Here is a 20,096-nt window from a genome sequence, read left to right as displayed (position 1 = left end):
AACTGAAAAACTGCTTTTTTTACGGACAAAGACTGCTTTGTCCTTAAAATCAAGGCATCGCTTCGCCATGCGGAAGTCGATGCAATGGCTGAGGTCCTCACTGTAGATGCCATATTGTTTGGCCTTCTGGTGTTCACCGGTATTATGGGGAACATCATGGTCATGCATACGGTAAGTGGCGCTGCCCTCGGTTCCTGTGTGTTTTGCGTATCGGAACCCCTCTATACCGGTCTGCTCTGTCGTCCCAGGTGTGCCAGTCCGCCATGCAGAGTCAGTCTCGCCGGATGCCCGCGTCGGACACCATCCTGGTCCACCTGTCGCTGGCCAACCTGCTGACCTCGCTGTTCCGTACCGTGCCCATCTTCATCTCCGACCTGGGACTGGAGGTGACGCTGTCCCCAGGCTGGTGCCGGGTCTTCATGCTGCTGTGGGTGTGGTGGAGGGCCGTGGGCTGCTGGGTGACCCTGGCCCTGAGCGCCTTCCACTGCTCCACCCTGCGGCGCCAGCACGTGGCCTTCGGACCCCTGGCCGTGCAGAAGGAGCGGCGGCGGGTGTGGGGGGCCCTGGGGCTGGTGTGGGGCGTCAACCTGGTGCTCTCCCTGCCGGCGCTGGTGTACACCACGCACGTGCACGGGAACGCCACGGTGGAGCTGATGGTGATCAGCTGCACCACCCGGCCCCTGCTGGGCTGCATCTGGGAGTTCCCCAGCCGGGAGCAGGGCGAGGCGTTCGCCTCCACCTCCCTGGTGCTGAACGAGGTGCTGCCGCTGGTGCTGATGATCTGCACCAACCTGGCCACGCTGCACGCCCTGGCCAAGCACATCCGGGCCGTGACGGCGGCGGGCGGGGACAGCGGGGACATGGACCGGCACCTGGCCAGCGAGCGCAAGGCGGGCCACGTCATCATGTCGCTGGTGTCCCTGTTTGTGGTGTGCTGGGTGCTGCAGGTCGCCGCGGTGACGTACTACAACCACGACGGGGGCCACCACGCTGAGGGCCTGCTGACCGTGGCCCACTTTGCGGCGTCGCTGTTCGTGGGGTTCAGCCCCATGGTGGTGGCCCTGGGACACGGGAAGCTGAGGAAGAGGATTGTGGGTAAGCTGGTCGGCTGCTCGAACGTGGTGAGGTGTCGGGGGCATGAAGGGGAGGAGGACGGCGGGGCCGCGGGCGCTGCACAGCAGAAGGAGAAGGGGAAGACTGTCTTTGTGGTGCAGAAGGAAGCCGCGAGCACGAAGGAGAAAACTACGAGTAAAAAATAGTTGTACGAGTCCTACAAACAATATGCAGTTTGGCTACAATATCGCATGTTGAAAAAAAAGGAAAAAGTATTAAGTAAGATTTGTACAGAATTGTTAAGCTTTTTTGTAGATTGAAAATGAATATGTTTAATTTCAGGACGGTGGCAATGAGAGGTAAAAGGCTGTTGATTTGGGTTCCGTTCATTGAGACAACAGAACGTCATTCATGATGTCATTATAATGTGAAAATGTCCAATGTATTTCTCTTCATACTTAAGTCTAAGGCAGAACATTGTCAACTTTATGCCGTTGATTTGGTTAAGCTTAAATGGAAATGACGAGTACATTGTTCAAGAAGCCTGCATGGTTTACTATTAATTTATTAAAACATAATATCTGAAAACATACAATGACAATCACCTCAAATATATCATAGTTAGAACTGCATTCTATTCTCATGTCTTTCAATTAATGTTACATGAACCGGCCGTGGTCTAGATAAATAACTAATAAACCAATAAAATTTGCTACAACTACTTGATTTTTCAGTTTACAGTTGAGGGACTACACCCACAATAACAGAAAACATATATATATATATATATATACACAGAGCATTTTACGATACAACTTACCATTAGCTGCAAGCAATATGTTTAATATCAACATGTTTTTATTTAAATATGGGGTATAATTACCTTGCACAGATAACTAACACAAAAGATGACAAAGGAATATTATGGAAACTAAATCCTGAATACCTTCGGCCTTGAAAAAAAAAATCCTAAAACAAACATTTTCAAAACATAATGAATGTTTGAGACTGTACTTGAAACGGCGCTGTAGGCATGGGCTCTGCCGTCAGGTCATACGAGACTTCTAAAAAACGAACGCAAGCGGCGGTGACCAATAGACAGAATAATGGGCGACATGGCGATGAAGAAAATGTTGGCAAAGCGTGCAATGACCAGGAGGAACTCGGCCGACTGACCGCGGTTGTAGTTGAAGTAGTTGACAGAAATTATGCTGGTTCCCCAGGAGGCGATGAAGAGCATAATGAGGGCCAGAATAACCTGGGGGCAGGAGGGGGGGGGGGGGGGTGACAAGAAGGGAGGTCACGCCATGCAGAGTTTCTTAACGCAATTATTACGGGATTTTTTTTTTTCTATTAAGATAAAACTTTGTTAATCCCCCGTAGGAGAAATTGTTTGTTGCAAAAACAGCCCAGCAGCAGTGGAAGGATACAGGATAAAATGACAATGCAATAAATACAATAAATAGCTTATAGTTAAAATAGGGACAAAAACAAGACAAACAGAACCAACATCATGATGGGTGATGCATATACACATATGTACGCATACCTAAACACACACACATGCATACGCAAACACATAGACATACACAAACACAATCATCATCGGGCACTGTTGAACAGCCTAATGGCTGCCGGCACAAAGGAGCACCTGAAGCGTTCCGTCTTGCACCTGGAGAACATGAACCTGTGGCTGAAGGCGCTCCTCATCTGCCACAGCTCAGCATGGAGGGGATGGGAGATATTCATCTAGCTCTCCACTTATCCCCCCCCCCCCATCTACCCCAGCTCATGCCATGCCACCAGGTGTGGGTGTGGTTAGCTGGTACAAGCCGTTTTGGCACAGGGAACCAATGGTTTTCATAGTGACATCACAAGTGGGCGTGTCCACCTAGATGTGAGGCGGAAGATCAGTCTACCAGCCTACCCGGTGGACGGTAGCCAACGTTGCTCATCCATCCTTTATATATCTTAGTGGACAAGCCCACTTGTGATGTCACTATGAAAATCATTGGTTCCCTGTGCCAAACGGCTTGTACCAGCTAACCACACCCACACCTGGTGGCATGGCATGAGCCGTTTAAGACCGGTAGCATTACACCAGCATTCATTCGATTGTTGGTGTCTTACCTGCCGATCCCAGCCAATCACAGCTGCCTTCCCCCCCCCCCCCTCCTCCTCCTCACCTTGGCTGCCCGGCGCTCCGCTGGAACCTTCTTGATGACGTGCACGTCGTTGACCATGCTGCGCATCTTGCTGTGGGCGTACAGGCTGTACAGGGAGCCGGCGTTGGTGAAGGCCATCAGCACGATGGGCAGCGTCTCGTGGATGACCATGGAGATGGTGGCGTACAGCAGGCCGTTCTTCAGGGGGAAGTTCCAGATGCAGCCCAGCAGCGGCCGCGTGGTGCTGCTCACTAGCATCAAGGTCTGGGGAGGGGGACGCAGAAGGGGAGAGGGGGAGATGAGGTGACCGACTGAACGGGGGTAAAGAGAGGAAATTTAAAAAAGGGTTGGACGCCAAATACAATGTGGACCTGGAAAGCTTGATGCCCCTTTTCAAGAGACACTGGGATTAAGGATTTTATAATAAAAAAAGAAAGACTGGTTGATTTATAGCAGCAAACGCACACAATCACATGTTGACAGGATGACAGATTACTAGTTACCAAGACAACACCCCTCCACCCCCAGCCCAAAGCCGTGAGTGACAGCGGATCACTCCGTAGCCGGTAAACCAATCACCTCAGTGCTGTTCTGGTTGCCGTTGATGGAGAAGACGTGGGCAGGGATGGAGTAGAGGAAATTGAGCACCCAGATGAGCCCGAGACCGAGGAGGAGGAGTTTGGGCAGTCCCCGGGGCCCATGCAGGTTCCCCAGTGGAGGGGCCACTCTTCTTAAGGTGTGGAAGTGGAAGGCACTCAGCAACAGCGTGGACCACACATTGACGGACCGCAGCCACACCCACACCCCCATGAGAAACTGACAACATTCTTTGGACGAGTATAGCTGAAGGGAAGACACACGGGTTCATATTTGTAGTGTTTAAGTATCATTCATGTTGTTCACAAACCTTATGGTTCACCTGTTTAAGCAACGTGAAATGTACATCCAAATTTGAAAACAAGACTAATTCGGTCATTGTGGTTCTTATAACATTTACAGAACAATATTTATTGCAGTGGCAGCTGCACCCCCTCAAAACAAACATTTCAAAAGTACCTCTGGTGGTTAAGTAGTTCAATGAAAACATCCTACCGCGATTCCAATGTCTGAGATAACGAGCAGAGCGTTCCTCAACACAGACACCATCAGGTTGGACACCGCCATGTTGATGATGATGATGTCCGAGTTCCGGCCCACGCCGGGGTTCATCAGCACGCTGTGGCCGATGACTCCGATCACCGTGGTGTTCCCCACGATGCCGAACAGCACCAGGAGGATGTAGAAGGTGGTCTGAATGGGAGACGCGTCGGTGCGCAGCCCCATCCCCACCAGCTCTGCCTCCGCCTCCGACATGTTTTGGTTTGTCAATTCAGAGCTTTTTCCCCAGAATAAAAAAAGACAAACTAAAAGGGTTTCACCTAAGGGTTAGGTAAAACTAAGTGTAATCGATGGCACGCAACACACACGCCATGTCGATGACCTTCACTGTTGAACGTCAGTGTTCGATTCCCGGTCCCGCCTCGCTACGCATCAGTGGGCCTACCCTGCTGATCATCCTTGGGTGCTGCTCCTTGATCTCTGCCCCTCCCCCTAACCCAAGCTATATAACAAGGGGGGGGGGGGGGGGGGGGGGGGGTCATCCGTTCGTCACCTGACAAAATTGACGGCATTGGTGCTTTTTTCATTCGATTTCGTTAACGATGCATGCAATACCCCCAGGAAGTACCTGAGCATCACAGAGCTCCCACGTATCGCTAGGATCAGGTTCACAGCTCCCAGGGGACTAATCAGTACAACCTCGACATGCGTTGTTTGCAGACACATCCCAAACTTTGTGAGGGTGCATGTGCTTACACATTATGTTGAGATAAATAAATACTTTTTGTATTAATGGTGCCAGGATTTCTATTGAATTTTCATGGGCTTTTGTTGAGTATCTAAGAAACACTTTTGTTGTGCGCCATGTTGTGGGCAATAGGTCTCCACAGCATATGATAGTATGGTAGTACTGAAGACATCCAGCAAGAAGACTTTCAAAAACTCATTTTATAACAACTTTAAGCCACCAGAAATGGCTTCAATAGAATACAATTGTGGGTGAATTTGGGGTGGCATAATGGAACTCCAACGGGAAACGACATGAATGATGATTATAAAAAATATTGTATTTAAAAAGTCATGATCACTTTTGTCTTTGAGCGTTTACAAAAAAGAAAATGCAAAGAGGAACAAAAAAAAAAATGCAGCACGTAGCAGGAAAAATAACACTATAAAAACATAGTCAGACCCTGAAAAAAAACAAAAAAACAAAAAAAATCCCAAATCATAAACCCTCGACCTCCCCGTGGCGAGTCCAGTCATCTCCTACGCGAGTGTTCCTCCCTCCGTCCACGACCCTTCTCTGCTCCTCTGCGACTCCTCTCCCCGTCTCGCTCCCTGTACCGCTCCCGCTCCCTCTCCCTCTCCCGCTCCCTGTGGACCGCGTGCTTCTTGCGTCGTAGCGGTGAGGCGGAGCGAGAGGCGGACGAGACGCTGCGACTGCGTCTACAGAGAGGAGAAGGGGTTAACGACAGACGGACTGAGTCGACCAGCAATCGCACCAAACACAGGCCTGCATGTTTACCAGGAGCCACTGTTCTGAGCCCCACGGTGTGCGCTACACTGTGGAGGGGCCCCTGGGGGCGTGACCCTACCTGCGCTTTGGAGGACTGGGGGCTCGGCTCTCTCTCCTCTCGGCGCTGCGACTTAGTTTGCTCTTCCTGATTAACACACAATAGTCACATGAAAATAAAGGGTTGAAAGTGACCTGCACTTTAAAGTGACCTGCTGTGTAAAGTGACCTGCACTTTAAAGTGACCTGCGGTGGAAAGTGACCTGCACTGTAAAGTGACCTGCAGTGGAAAGTGACCTGCAGTGGAAAGTGACCGGCACTGGAAAGTGACCTGCAGTGGAAAGTGACCTGCAGTGGAAAGTGACCTGCAGTGGAAAGTGACTTGCATGATAAGTGAACTGCATGTTAAGTTCAATGTGAAGTGAACTGCATGTTAAGTTCAATGTGAAGTGAACTGCATGTTAAGTTTATTGTGAAGTTACCTGCACATTAAAGTGAAATGCAATGTAAAGTGACCTGCACTGTAAATTGAAATGCGCTCTAAAGTTCCATTGCAACAACTGCCAAAGGAAACAAATAAACTCACCCATCTCCATTCGCTAGTTTTCGGCAGGCATTTTTTAGGGCAACTTTTGACACAGGAGATTCATGACCGGGATTTGGCACAGCAGGTGACACTAAAAATGATTATTAAAAACAAAAAAGCAATTTTAGAAATCAATGAATTAATATCATGAAGGATATCATTATATCATTTTGTATCATTCTCGAGGGCAGTGCAATGCACTTAACATGCTTCTCTTCGATTATATTCCCTTAACAATGTATTTATGTCCACCACTAAAGCGGGCCACATGCATTAAAGCCCTAAAGCTCAATCTAAACAATCCAAAGCCAGGCTCCAGCTACGGAACAAAGACCCAAGCAGGCGGACCAGCTGAATCGGATTATACACCCAGTGCAGCCAACTCGGGTCAAAGGAAATTCTTGCATTACCATTCCATCATATTGAAACCGTATATTTTATATTAGGTAGAGAGACCCAGAACAGATAAAACACCGCTCCTGTGGAGACGGCGGTGCCTTCAACCTCTGTAGCACGAGGGTCAGCTCATGAAGAAAGAGACGCCGGCAGCGGTCCATCCACCATACCTGCTTTGGAGGCGGGGGAGAAGTTAGCGGGGCTGTCGAGGGTGGGCGTCCCGATGGACAGCAGCACCGTGCCCGCGGCCTTGGCCTTGGCGGCCACGGCGTCCATGGCCTGGCGACACTTGTCCACCTGCAGCAGCAGGGCGGCCAGGGACACGCTGGGCAGCGCGTACAGCCGCAGGATCCTCCGGCAGATCTCCTTCAGGTCCTCCTCCGCCGAGCCGAACAACAGGAACCAGGCGGGCTGCTCTGGCAGAGGTATCTGTTGGGGGGGGGCGGGGGACGACGACACAGCATTGGTTTGGTTAGATGCACTTTGTTTAGCCCCGAGAGGGAACGTTGGATTGGTCACTGGTGGGAGGGACCCCACCACCTCACGGAGACAAGTGGAACACTTGTCTCCGTGAGGTGACAAGTGTTCCAGTGTTCCGGAGGACAGTTGAGGAGGTAAAAAAAACAAAACATAAACATATTTTTACATTTTATTGTCGGTCAGATGCATATTTATCTATAATTTATATTTTTATGTATTTGTGTTTACATACATGGCTCTTTTTTTGTATACTTATGTTACAGGCTTGAGCTGAGCAACAAATAATTCCCCCCAGAATCAATCATAAAGAAATGCATCAGTATAATGTGGAGAGTCATTATCTTTCTAACTGACGTTATAACAGCATGTGAAATACTTGTAACTGACCTGTAAAGCTCTGGCTGACAGGTAGATACAGGCACAGGCAACCGTCTCAGCACTGTACCTCAGGAAAACGTCCGTCCGCAGGCTATCGTTCATGTAGTTCCTGATCACAAATAAACCAACCATTAAAACACAAGCAAGAAAAAAACTAATATTTGAGTTCCAAGATGCCTCTGCAAGGTGAATAATGATTTACATAGCTCTGGAGGATTTTTTTTTTGTAAAAGCATTCCTTCACTTAAAAACTGAATCAAAAGATATTATATCAAATGAACCAAAACAAACACATAATATTAAAGTCTATAGTCATAGACCTACCAGGCCATTTGAACCAGGGGAGTGTTCTTCTCACACTCCAGAACCTGAAGGTACATGACTATTACCTGTAAGGGGTGACACAGCAGGCCGTTAGAAAGTAACAGAGATACGTGATGCACTGAAATGAGAAGCCAACAGCAATAATGACAAAAAAAAAATCGGTGATGCATAGAGCTCACACCTGTTGTTAAACAACAAACCGCATCAAACCTGTTGGTCTAGCTGGTAAACCTTTTGAAGAATCATGTCAATGCATCCAACGCCAGAAGGTTAATCGAAAACATTTTGATTGAAAATATACGTATGAGGCATTAATTAGTGAATAATAGTGAGTAGAAACGTGTGCAGAAGCAATGTTTCCCACACTTGCCTTGTGGGGGTGCTTGACGTGCACGCAGAAGCCCAGCTCCTTCAGAACCCTCCTTTCCGTTTTGATCACCTGAGCCTTAGTATTGACATACGCGGCGTCCAATGGCAGCGGCGGACGTGTTCTGTGGACCAGACAGCAGAAGCCCATCGAAGGGGGCGGGTTCTAAGAGGGATGCTAAAGACCTACTAAAAACCTGAAGCCAGGACAGGGGGTACAGTGCATAGTTGGTTAGACGGTTGAAAGGGTGATGGAATTGGGAGGAGTTTGTCTAGTTAGAGGCATGTTAGTATGCATAAAGTATACCATAAACTACCCATTAAACACTGGGGAGAAGGGTAAGTGGCTGGAAGCTTGTGATACTGGCATCAAGATGAAAAAGTGCCTTTGTGGTCAACACTCAATCCTTTTTCATGACGTCTGTCAGACTACTTTTACGGAGGACGGAGATCTGGTTCAGCCAATAGGAGGTTTTCAAGTTTGGTTTGCACCAAGTGAATTTTTTACGGGCTAACATTTGGCCGAGCCAGGCTGAAACTAGGGCTGCACAGTTAATCACATATTCATCAAATTCCAGATTAAGCCCATTTCAAATAGTGTGTACGTCTGTTCCATTCAAATAAAATTACTAACTGATATAACTCAATTGCTTACAATTGTCTCCACAGAATATTGAATGAATCGATAACCTGTTTACCATACTGAATAGGGCTGGGTAAAAGAAATCGATTTAATCGATTTCATTTTAATTTTGCAATATCGATTCATAGGGCATGATAGATTTTTATTTTTTTGTTTCGTTACCATTAATATTAGTTTTGCACTTTAATAAACAATGCCAATTTGCAGTGATGGAATGTTGTAGTTCAAGTACACTTTCACTTGCAATTCCTTTCTAATTTCAAAATTTCACTTTTGAGACTTGACAGTTTTGTTTACAGCTCAAGTTTAAACTGTCCAATTTACAAGTTTGCACTTAAAACCTGTTGTTGAAGATGAAGAGGAGAAATAAAGTACATTGTCTTTGGTAAAACAGTTGAGCCATTTCATTATTTAAGAGCAGATTGAATCGAATCGTGATTAATCGATTCAGAACCGCAATCGAATAGATTTAGGAAATTGGCCACAATACCCAGCCCTAATACTGAATAATCACCATCACAAATCGGGCAAAATAATCGCAATTACAGTTTTTGTCCAGACTGTGCAGCCCCAGCTGGAGCACACATGTCCGACAGAAGAGAAGTCTTACCGGCCCCCTCTGCCCTTCTTCAGATGGTGAAACACGTTGATCACGTCTCGTATCCGGCGCGGCTCCTCCTCGATCTTAGAGGAGAGGTGTACACACGCCATGGCCACCATCTGAGGGACAAAATAGACAAGACAACGGCAAATGAGTCCGGCCCCACAACACCCTCACAGTGACTAAGTTGACAATCAAATGAATCCAGCGTACCTCTGCACAGTGTCGGACGAACGATTTGCAGTAGAAAAATCTCTGGAAGAGAATTTGTCCCGTGGCCATCGCTACCTGTGTTGAGGTAAACAGAGAGTTTAGGAGCAAGACAAGAACATCACACTAAGCAGGGCATTGCTGGATCTTGCCTACATCCATGGGATAAAGGTTTGTATCTAGTAGAAACTGTGTCCTTTGTTCTATGCTTACAAAAAATGACCTCTCGTCTCATTATTCCTAAACATTACTCATGTATACTAAAGTCATCCATAGGCTTCCTTCGACATGACAGTCTAGCTACTGGTTAGAACACTACTAAAAACCATGACACACACACAATGTTTTTCCTCAAGTCCTCTTCATGTTTCCGTTAGGTATTATGAATTGAATACACCATTAATCAGGGTGTCTGAGTACTTAGTAGGTCATTTGTCTGTTTGTAACTATTGATACACACTAGTCATATCACGTGGGTGGTTTTAGTTCTTAACTTTACTCCTTTGTTACAAAGTGTCGTGGCTTGCCTTTTAACAACGCCCTTACAATGATTAATGTGGATATTATCTAATAACCCCGTTCCTTTACAAATGAAACAAACTAAATTCGCTTTGTTTAGAATATGGGGAACAGTGTTAAATCTTCACTAAGAAACAGCGCGCAATGGACGGCGGCTCTGTTGTTATTCAGTGTTCGACAACGAGAGTTTGTATGGCTAAATAATTTGACTAAAGGACCTGTTACACTTTAAAGTAAACCCTACCATGAACACTTTGATGGATTGAACATGAACACACGCGTAGGCCCGTGATTTACGTATTTTTTCACCAACCTGTGGAAGTTTGAGCAAGATGCCAGCGGCTTGGATCAACTCACAGCCGCGCATCCTAAGCTGCTCCTCGGCGATCGAGGTCAAGCCATGGTCGGCGGACGGGCTGCTCTGTAGCCGCTCCGCTGGCACCCGGCAATTATCTAACGTTAAAGTAACGCCGGAATAAAGTTTATCTCCTATTAGAACACCTTCTCCGGGAATCCTTAGATCGCCAGCAGCCATGGCATATTTTTTTAAAATTGCGTTGCGAGAACGGAGCTCTGAGAACATCCGTTTTACAACCGCAAGTGCACTGCTTGAATTGGGCAGCGCCCCCTAGTGTGTTGGTGGCGGTGAAACAGAAGCAACAATCCAGTTCCTCTCGGTAAATGATGGGAACTGTTGACCGTGTTTTAAACAGACGCACAATCTTAAAACATGACAATCATCTGAAGCCCAAAATAAATGTAGTGAAGGGGAACGAATACAATCAAACAAATTAAAACAAACAAATTATACATAATTTTATGGAGTTTGTTTAATTTCTTTACATTTCACTGATTATGACAAGAAAAGCAGCATAACATTTCACCACTAGGTGAAATCAAGTATAGGTAAAATACTCAAACACAGAATTGTATGCAATACAGAATAAATACTGTCAATAATTTGAATAGCATTTTACATTATATCATATGATAAATGGACCATCAGTGTTAAATGAGGAGAAAATAAGCCTCCTTAGATAAAAGTGCATCTTTAAAGCCTTTGAAAATGTCCATTTATTGCATCCGGCTGATAGCAGGAGACTCTGGCTCTCGTTCTTAATTCAGTGATTTAGATCAAAAAATAAATAAATAGAAGAAGACAGAGACTGGATGGGGGGGTGATTACTTTTGAGTACATGTCGTGCTGGATATAATGAAACCGGGCTATTGAGTGTGTCCGAATAATCACATTTATTAAAACAATGCATGCATCAGTGAATTTGATGCTAATTATGTGTGTGTGTTTGTGTGTCTGTATGTGTGTGTGTGTGGCTGTGTATGTATGTGTGTGTCTGTGTGTGTGTGTGTGTGTGTGTGTGTGTGTGTGTGTGTGTGTGTGTGTGGGTGTGTGTGTCTGGTGTCTGTATGTGTGTATGCATGTGTGTGAATGTCTGTGCATAGGTCTGTGTTTGTGCAAGTGCATTCGATCTGTGCATGTGTGTGCGTTAATGTGTGTTTGTGTGTGAGTATTGATGTTTGTGTGTGTGTGTTTCTGTGTGTGTGCGTGTGAGTTTGGATGTTCGTGTGTATGTGTGTGTGTGCGTTAATGTGTGTGTGTGTGTGTGTGTGTGTGTGTGTGTGTGTGTGTGTGTGTGTGTGTGTGTGTGTGTGTGTGTGTGTGTGTGTGCACATGCATGTGTTCGTCCGTGTGTGTGTGTGTGTGTGTGTGTGTGTGTGTGTGTGTGTGTGTGTGTGTGTGTGTGTGTGCGTGTGCGGCTGGGCTCCGGTCCCCAGACCCCCCGGTCCAATCACCCCCCGGCGGTGCAGCACAGTCCGTCCCCGCGGCCCGAGCGGTAGACGGGGGAGACACACACGCGGGCGCAACCGCCGCCGGCCACGTTAGCCAGCTGCGCCGACAAGGTCCCGGCGCCCACCTGCATGTACGACATGGAGGTCCAGGCCCCCGCGGGGGTCCCTGCCTCCCAGCTGAGCCAGTAGCCCCTCAGGCTGTCCTGCTGCCCGGAGGGGGCCCTCCACCTGGCCTCGACCCCGGCTCCATCCAGGGGGGTTAGCAGGAGTTCCTCCAGGGCTGGGAGGGGTGCAGGCACTGGGAGGGGGGAGGGAGAGGGAGGGGGAGGGAGGGAGACAGAGGACGGATCACCTGGTGGAAGAGGTCTCTGAGCTCCATGAACGTACACACAGAAACAATGCAGTGGGAGGAGAATTTACATAACCAGAGGATTAAGTAAAAAATTGACAAGCAATAAGCAGAAAAAGGCCCAAATGGAGGCAGGGAAGGCGGTCTGATAATATTTAAGCCGTGAGGCTTTTAATATTTCGTTTTTCATATTAAAACCCGACTGCCTAGGTTTGAAATAAGGCTGTTTCCACTGCAGGCCTATATTTCTTATGAGTGACTACATTTGTATTCCATCCATTCTTTCTAATCCCTTATTTCAAGGCGCCCACACCGGATTACTAACACCCAAGAAGCACCCAATTATGTTTTACCCCCTAGGTCCAGGAAATGAACGGACTATGAGGAGGACAAAAAAGAGAATAACACAAAAAAAACCAAGGCACAGACACAAGCATGCATCATCTGTTCAGCAGGGGGGGGGGGTGGACCAGACCTTCCTGAGTGCAGGCCTTGACAGACATGGCTCTCTCCCCGCCTGTGGTGTGCAGAGCGCTGACGGTCACCAGATACTGAGTGTCTGGCTCCAGTCCAGCGAGCACAGCGGAGTTGCGGTGGCCCTCCACCTCCACGGTGCTTACGTGTCCGCCGGGAAGCACTGCGTACTCCACCCTGTAGCCCTGGACGTGTCCGGGCTGTAGAGGGCCCCAGCTGACGTTCATCTGGTGAGGGCCATAGGCCAACACGGAGACCACAGCTGGACCCAATAACTCTGAACATGAGGGAAGGAAAGGGAGAAAAAGACGAAAGCGTAAGAGAGACTGCGAGGCCGTGCGCAATGTGGACCCACCAAGCTAGCGGGGGATTGTTTGCTGTGATTGCCCCATCCGCACATGCGGATAATGGGCAGTGAATGCACAGTCAAGCAACCTGTAGTTTTTAATCTGGCTTACACCATTAGAGTGGTAACTGGAAATCGATTGAAGCTTAGTTTCCGGAGGTGTCTCGCCCACTGAACGCCTACCTCCAGCCAACCTGTATCTATAACTCTGTTCCTGCAGTCGGGTGCTTGGTGGGAGGAGGTTATGGGTGCCAAGCGGTGTTCAGGGTGGGTGCACAAAGAGGTTTCTAGAGCCAACGACAACCCCTACAGCTGCAGGCCCGAGTACTAAATCATCTTGTTGTTTTAACCCTTTTCTCATTATTCAGTAGAAGCTCCCTCTATGTCCTCCCTCTCTCTGTCTTTCTCTCTCCCTCTCTTTCCCTCTCCCTCTCTCCCTTTTCTCTCTGTCTCTCTCGCTATCTCTCTCTCTCTCTCTCCCCCCCCCTCTCTCTCTCTCTCTCTCTCTCTCTCTCTCTCTCTCTCTCTCCCCCCCTCTCTCTCTCTCTCCCCCCCCCTCTCACCCCCCCTCTCTCTCTCTCTCATCTCTCTCTCTCTCTCTCTCTCTCTCTCTCTCTCTCTCTCTCTCTCTCTCTCTCTCTCTCCCCCCCCCCTCTCTCTCTCTCTCTCTCTCCCCCCCCCACTCTCTCTCTCTCTCCTCCACCCCCCCCTCTCCCCCCCCCCTCTCTCTCTCTCTCTCTCTCTCTCTCTCTCTCTCTCTCTCTTTCTCTCTCCCCCCCTCTCTCTCTCTCCCCCCCCCCCTCCCCTCTCTCTCTCTCTCCCCCCCCCATCCCCCCTCTCTCTCTCTCACCAGGCAGTGTGGTGAAGGTGACGGACAGGGTGCTGAAGTGGTCTTCGTAAAGGGCCGACATGGGGGTGAGGGAGGCTGTGTAGGTGGCGTCCGGGCGCAGGTCGCTCAGCTCCGCCCTGTTGGAGCCCCCGGAGACGCTGCGACTCTGGGGCCACCCGGCAGTAGTGCCACACCCAGAGGCGCTGCTGGAGCCGGCCCCCGGCACCCCCCCACACTGCCACTGCAGGTGGTAGGAGCCTGTGTCCGTGGTCAGAACCGGACGCCACTGTAGCACAGCGCTACGGGCCGTCAGACGGACCACGCGGAGCCCCTCCACACACAGGACCTCTGACCATGGGAAACGGGCGGGGAACGGGAGAGGGAGAACCATAGAGCGCATGATACAGTTATATTTACATTTTACATTCAGGGTATTTAGTAAAGTACAATTGTCAGAAGAAAAAAACAACAATAAATCACTTTCTGTACTCTCTGGAAAGAAAAATTGTGCCAGGACGTACAACACTTTACGTAAATGCGTATATTTTCTGGGCTGGACAAACACCTACATATATATTTACATATATGTGTATTCATCTTTGGATAATCCCGCATATACATGCTCTCAAGCTTGAATATGTTATAGGATTCACTTTACCAGAGCTTAACAATATCTGCTCCTCCCAATAGGACAGAGACGACACACACACACACACACACACACACACACACACACACACACACACACACACACACACACACACACACACACACACACACACACACACACACACACACACACACACACACACACACACACACACACACCAATGATGGCCTCCCTCAGTTCCTCCATCACGATGCAGAGGTCATCGACGTCCACCACGTAGAGGTGGGACTCGACGGGCGGGGACACCGCCCGCCGCAGGGTCTGGTAGTCCCCCTGTCCGGTGGCCAGGGCCAGCACGGTCACCCCGTCATCCTTCAGCCTCGACATCCACTGGTCCACGTCTCCGGGCCTCACCCCGTCCGTCAGCCACAGGAGCACCCTAGGGATCCCCCCTGCCCCCCTAGCGCTGGAGAGCAGATCCTTGGCCAGGGCCAGGGCCGCGACGGTGTTGGTGTCCCCCCGCAGGAGCCGGGCCTGCATCAGGGCCGCCCGCAGCTCCGGCTGGGAGCGGTGCGCGCCCAGGCCGAACCCCAGGTGCGGCAGGGTGTCCACCTGCAGCAGCCCCACCTGCACGTGGCCGGGGCCCAGGGGGAAGGGGCGCAGCAGCTCCTCCAGGAAGAGCAGCAGGCGCTGGAACTCGTAGGAGGAGACGCTGCCTGAGGAGTCCAGCAGCAGCAGCAGGGCGCCTTCGCGGCAGTTCAGCGCTACGGGGAGCAGATGGAGGAGAAGGAAGCAGGCGGGGGGGTTGAGGCTGAAGGACAGTGATCTCCATAATGACCAGACACAGATTACCGCACAGGCTAGGCTGCGGTCTAGGGGCCCAGGTGTGCAAGGGGCCCCTGGATTGGCCAGACTATTTTCTATAAAAAAAAGACTTCACCCAAATTGGCCCATCACAAGGATCATTATTAAGTAATCAGCTGATTCTTCAGTAGCGGTGCTTATTTGGTAAAGCTGTCTCGATTATTTTATACACCGCACTAAACTACTTTTTTTCTGCGTGATCGTTAAGGGGGCCTAAAACAAGTAGAAGCCTAGGGGCCAATGACCACCATAATACACCCCTGTTCATGACATCCGAGTCTTACTTTTGCCCGCGGTTGTCATAGTAATCCTCAAAGCGCCGAGCACTTTCAGGGACAGATGTACCTTGGACTTAGATAGACTATCGGATTATATGACAAAATAGACAGGTGCTTGCCAGCTAAATTGGAAGAATGAAATGCAGCAATGCATTTAGAAGAAGATAACTTGATTGCTTGACAACCAGATGTTCTTTAAAGGGCCTTTGGTAGGCTGAATACAGCCCTGTTAATATTGAATGACCATAATGTAAAATCGATGGAGACGATCTGAATGTTGACTCTGTTCTTTGAGTTTCAAGTGTTAAATAAAATAATAAATTAAAGACAGATTTTCCTGAACATCGTATTGTTGATGAATTGTTGCTGAACTGATGAAAGCATCTGTATTTTCGTTGCTGCATTCATTTAAGGATTATTTACAGTAAGTTTTAAGATAATAGTAGGTTTCCAGGTAGAATATGAAACAGAAATACCCTTTCCCTTTAAGCGATGGCAACAACCAATTTATGAAATGATTGGTTTGGTTGTCGTTTTTTGACAAAGGGCTCATTCACAGAATCACCGTACACATTTATAGCCCAACGGCTAAGGCTTTGTGTTTTTAAATCTGCTGTGGGAGATATCAACCATGGGAATAATGCACTGCCTCATAGCACGAAATGGATGTCCATGAAATACAGGTGTTAATGCTTTGGAAGATAATGAACATGTGCGGTTACAAAAACATAGTGTAAAGGTTATTCACAACACACAACGGTGGCAAGAGGGGATTAATGAATGTCATGGACAAAATATACAAGGAAATGCAAAGAGTAGAGAGAGAGAGAGAGAGAGAGAGAGAGAGAGAGAGAGAGAGAGAGAGAGAGAGAGAGAGAGAGAGAGAGAGAGAGAGAGAGAGAGAGAGATAGAGAGAGAGAAACAGAAAGAGAGAGAGTGAGCGAGAGAGAGAGAGAGAGAGAGAGAGAGAGAGAGAGAGAGAGAGAGAGAGAGAGAGAGAGAGAGAGAGAGAGAGAGAGAGAGAGAGAGGGAGGGGGGGGGGGGGATCTGGGTAATTTATCTAATTTCTGGCAAGGAATTGTTCTCTTGGATCCTGTAGGGCTACATGGTGAATACATGGTGAAATAACTGCACCAGAGCAGAAAGGAGACCCCACTTAAAACTGGAAGCAGTCCGTGGCAGAAATGTGTGCAATTTGTCATATACTTTTGGAAAGAATCATTTTTCCTGCAACAGGGAGACAGAGCACAGAGACAGGACTCATAATATGATTGTAATGTTATTCTGTGCATGGGTCCTCTGCGGAAGGAAACATCATTTGCTGGCACTGTGTTTTATTTATATATCCCATTCTTGTTTGATTTCCACATATTGTTCTTGTTTTGCCTCCTGCATTAACAAACGTGATTTTCTCCTTTAGCTGTGTACGTTGTTTACTGCCTAGTATTTGTCATCAAAGCAGGGTTTCTGCATCGGCAAGAGGAAGAGTTCCTCTACCTCTGCAGTGGAACGTGGAAGCAAAAGGTGGAACACCAGGTTCACCTCGCAAGTATATTCAGCCTATCACAGGTGGGCATACCTTCCCCTTGCAGAAATAATGTTGCCGTTATGCAAATATCTGTTTGTACGCAGCCTGTGGGGCTTAGGGGCACAGGGCTGTTCCACCATGATTCTGGCCTTCTTTCGGGCAGTTTTTGGCAATTTAAATGAATTGTATAGCCTTATTTAATATGTGTCTGTGTTATTATTATATTATTGAATATGCATGCACATTCACCCATCACACACACACACAAACACATAAACACGCACAAACAAACACAAACTCACTCACACAAACACACACACACACACACACACAGACACACACACACACACACACACACACACACACACACACACACACAAACACACATACACACACATAAACACGCACACACACACACACACACACACACACACACACACACACACACACACACACACACACACACACACACACACACACACACACACACACACACACACACACACACACACTTCTGTGTTTTAGTTGCCTATAGCTATTGTGAAATTGCATAGATCATTTAAAGGCAACCATTTCATTTCCCTTCACAGGGCAATGGAAACCATGGGATTATAACTCATAATATTGACTTTAATTATCCTATTGCAGACATCATAGACTGTTATTTTGTGCCTCACCATAAACCCAAAAGTTTTTTGTCAGGATCTTATTAAGTGTGTGATGGGATACAAATAGCAATGATTGATAACAAAAAGAGGAAAACTCAAATAGCGTTCTCAAAGGGTAATTCAAAGATGTCATACCCTAATGGCATTGCAACATGACCTTTTTGAGAAGTTTTATCACAGCACAACTCGTTTGGATGGCCAATATTGGATCACTATGTGAATATTAATTATGTGGCCTATCAAAGAAACCACCTTCAACCTAAAATATATGATGAGATATACTTTATTCATCCCAGCATGTCTGTGTACCTGTCTAACTGTCTTGCACAGTTACACAGTTACAATACGGTGTAACTGTACGGTGTTGTTTCTGTCACTGTGTTGCATCCATAACTTATGTAGAACGTATTTTTTTAGCAACTAGCTGGTGAAACTATTCACACTACAAGAAAGGAAGGAATGCCCTGCAAAGATCGAGAAGTCAAGATTAGAACAATAGATGTGTGTTAGCATAGCAGAACAACCCGTAGCATACAATGATGGTTTAATCCCCATTCCTGCACTCTGGGCTCAGGGTTAGTTGTTGTTTTTTGTCCTCACGGTCCAACTACCCCCCATAGGCTAAAAGACATGACCTTATAGTAGGCCTACCACCGAGCAGGAATACAATAAGGTGTATGCGTGCCCCTCGCGTGGACACTAATGGGCTAATGAAGGTAGATAAAGGCACTCACCTGTGTCAGGTGCAGCCGAGCTGCTCAGTAAGAGAAAAGCCCCGAAGATTAAGCAAAATACAAAACACTTCATTGTCGCAACGAATCCTATAATGAAGTGTACAACGTTGGAAAGCATCAGCTCGGTTCATCTGAACGCGAGTGACCGCTTTGTAAAAAAAAAAATACTGATCAACAAATAGACAAATTTAAAATAAATAAATTAAAGATTTAGGCAAAATTTGGTCTACAAATAAAATTCCATGGTCATTCGTCCTAGAACTAAAACATATTTAATACTATCGCGTTAGGAACGGGAAATCACATTTTATTTTAGACTTTTGCTTTAGTGTTCTTGTTAAGTTTCGTTTTGCAATCTAATCAATCAAGTCTATTATTCTGTCCGTCATTCTCCATCGAAATATTTCGAAGAATCTAAAGATTTCTCCATAATCTCTCGGCCAATATATCGATCCGTGCGACCCAGGTTCCTCCCCAACGTGTTTCCCCGCCGCCTCCTAATTGTCCCGTCCTCAGACAGTCCTGTCCTCAACACGGAAACATCACCGAGATACTGTGCACCTTCAAAACACCAAACACTCCCCTTCTTTGATATGCAAAGTATTTTTGATGACGGAAGGGCATGGAAGTAAATCCACAGTAACTCACTTTTAAATCATTAATAATAAACACGTATTCTTACAGTTAACAAAGACACGCACACACAGAAAAAAATAAAACACAGACACACACACACATGCACAAACTCAGGCACACACAAACACACACACACACACACACACACACACACCTACACACGCACACACACACACACACACACACACACACACACACACACACACACACACACACACACACACACACACACACACACACACACACACACACACACACACACACACACATACAGACACAGACATACACAGGCAGACTCTGCATGTGTGTTTGTTCATGGTTCTTCACAGACCTTCCCCATGCCTCCAGCAAGATAAGCGTCACATATGACATATCTTTCGCTTCAAACGCTGTGTAACATGCATACCAGTAGAATGTAGACAGAGACAGCCCTGGGTTGTGGGAAGGAAGACATGATATTTAAAGGCCATTTTATTAGTGTCATGTTAATGAGGTCTGCCTGGGAGTGCTGCCAGCTACGCAATAAATTGACTGGCTGTCAGACGTCTGGGAAATGACAAGAAGATGAGTATCCACTGCATCCCACTGAAATACTCCTTCTTAACACTTTCCTAAGCAAATGGGTCAACCATTAATATA

At 47.4% G+C, this 20,096-nt stretch overlaps 4 protein-coding genes across 5 annotated transcripts; 1 reads left to right on the top strand and 3 right to left on the bottom strand.

Annotated features, from left to right (window-relative positions):
• Positions 1 to 75: 75 nt before the first annotated feature.
• On the top strand, positions 76 to 1,259 carry LOC130402321 (olfactory receptor class A-like protein 4). Its single transcript, XM_056606472.1, has 2 exons — positions 76 to 171; positions 249 to 1,259. The coding sequence occupies exons 1-2, from the start codon at positions 85 to 87 to the stop codon at positions 1,257 to 1,259; spliced, it is 1,098 nt and encodes a 365-aa protein (XP_056462447.1). The 5' UTR covers positions 76 to 84.
• A 668-nt stretch (positions 1,260 to 1,927) lies between these two features.
• On the bottom strand, positions 1,928 to 4,831 carry LOC130402177 (olfactory receptor class A-like protein 4). Its single transcript, XM_056606305.1, has 4 exons — positions 4,311 to 4,831; positions 3,798 to 4,061; positions 3,240 to 3,482; positions 1,928 to 2,311 (listed from the first exon to the last, which is right to left on the bottom strand). Exons 1-4 carry the CDS (start codon positions 4,569 to 4,571, stop codon positions 2,105 to 2,107), a joined length of 975 nt encoding a protein of 324 aa, XP_056462280.1. The 5' UTR covers positions 4,572 to 4,831; the 3' UTR covers positions 1,928 to 2,104.
• Positions 4,832 to 4,856: 25 nt separating this feature from the next.
• On the bottom strand, positions 4,857 to 10,995 carry LOC130402146 (cyclin-L1-like). Of its 2 annotated transcripts, XM_056606271.1 has the most exons (10): positions 10,646 to 10,995; positions 9,817 to 9,891; positions 9,613 to 9,722; positions 8,364 to 8,484; positions 7,994 to 8,058; positions 7,679 to 7,778; positions 6,982 to 7,240; positions 6,416 to 6,506; positions 5,912 to 5,977; positions 4,857 to 5,762 (listed from the first exon to the last, which is right to left on the bottom strand). In XM_056606271.1, exons 1-10 carry the CDS (start codon positions 10,913 to 10,915, stop codon positions 5,576 to 5,578), a joined length of 1,344 nt encoding a protein of 447 aa, XP_056462246.1. In that variant the 5' UTR covers positions 10,916 to 10,995; the 3' UTR covers positions 4,857 to 5,575. The 2 variants fall into 2 exon arrangements, with proteins under 2 accessions (XP_056462246.1, XP_056462247.1); XM_056606272.1 differs by lacking the exon at positions 5,912 to 5,977.
• Positions 10,996 to 11,157: 162 nt separating this feature from the next.
• On the bottom strand, positions 11,158 to 19,445 carry LOC130402144 (von Willebrand factor A domain-containing protein 1-like). Its single transcript, XM_056606270.1, has 5 exons — positions 18,822 to 19,445; positions 14,968 to 15,513; positions 14,161 to 14,487; positions 12,966 to 13,241; positions 11,158 to 12,439 (listed from the first exon to the last, which is right to left on the bottom strand). Exons 1-5 carry the CDS (start codon positions 18,937 to 18,939, stop codon positions 12,141 to 12,143), a joined length of 1,566 nt encoding a protein of 521 aa, XP_056462245.1. The 5' UTR covers positions 18,940 to 19,445; the 3' UTR covers positions 11,158 to 12,140.
• Positions 19,446 to 20,096: the final 651 nt, after the last annotated feature.

This window comes from Gadus chalcogrammus, chromosome 13 (assembly GCF_026213295.1).
Source record: "Gadus chalcogrammus isolate NIFS_2021 chromosome 13, NIFS_Gcha_1.0, whole genome shotgun sequence".
In the NCBI taxonomy this organism is placed as follows: domain Eukaryota; kingdom Metazoa; phylum Chordata; class Actinopteri; order Gadiformes; family Gadidae; genus Gadus; species Gadus chalcogrammus.
This window is presented reverse-complemented; position numbering and strand designations above follow the sequence as displayed.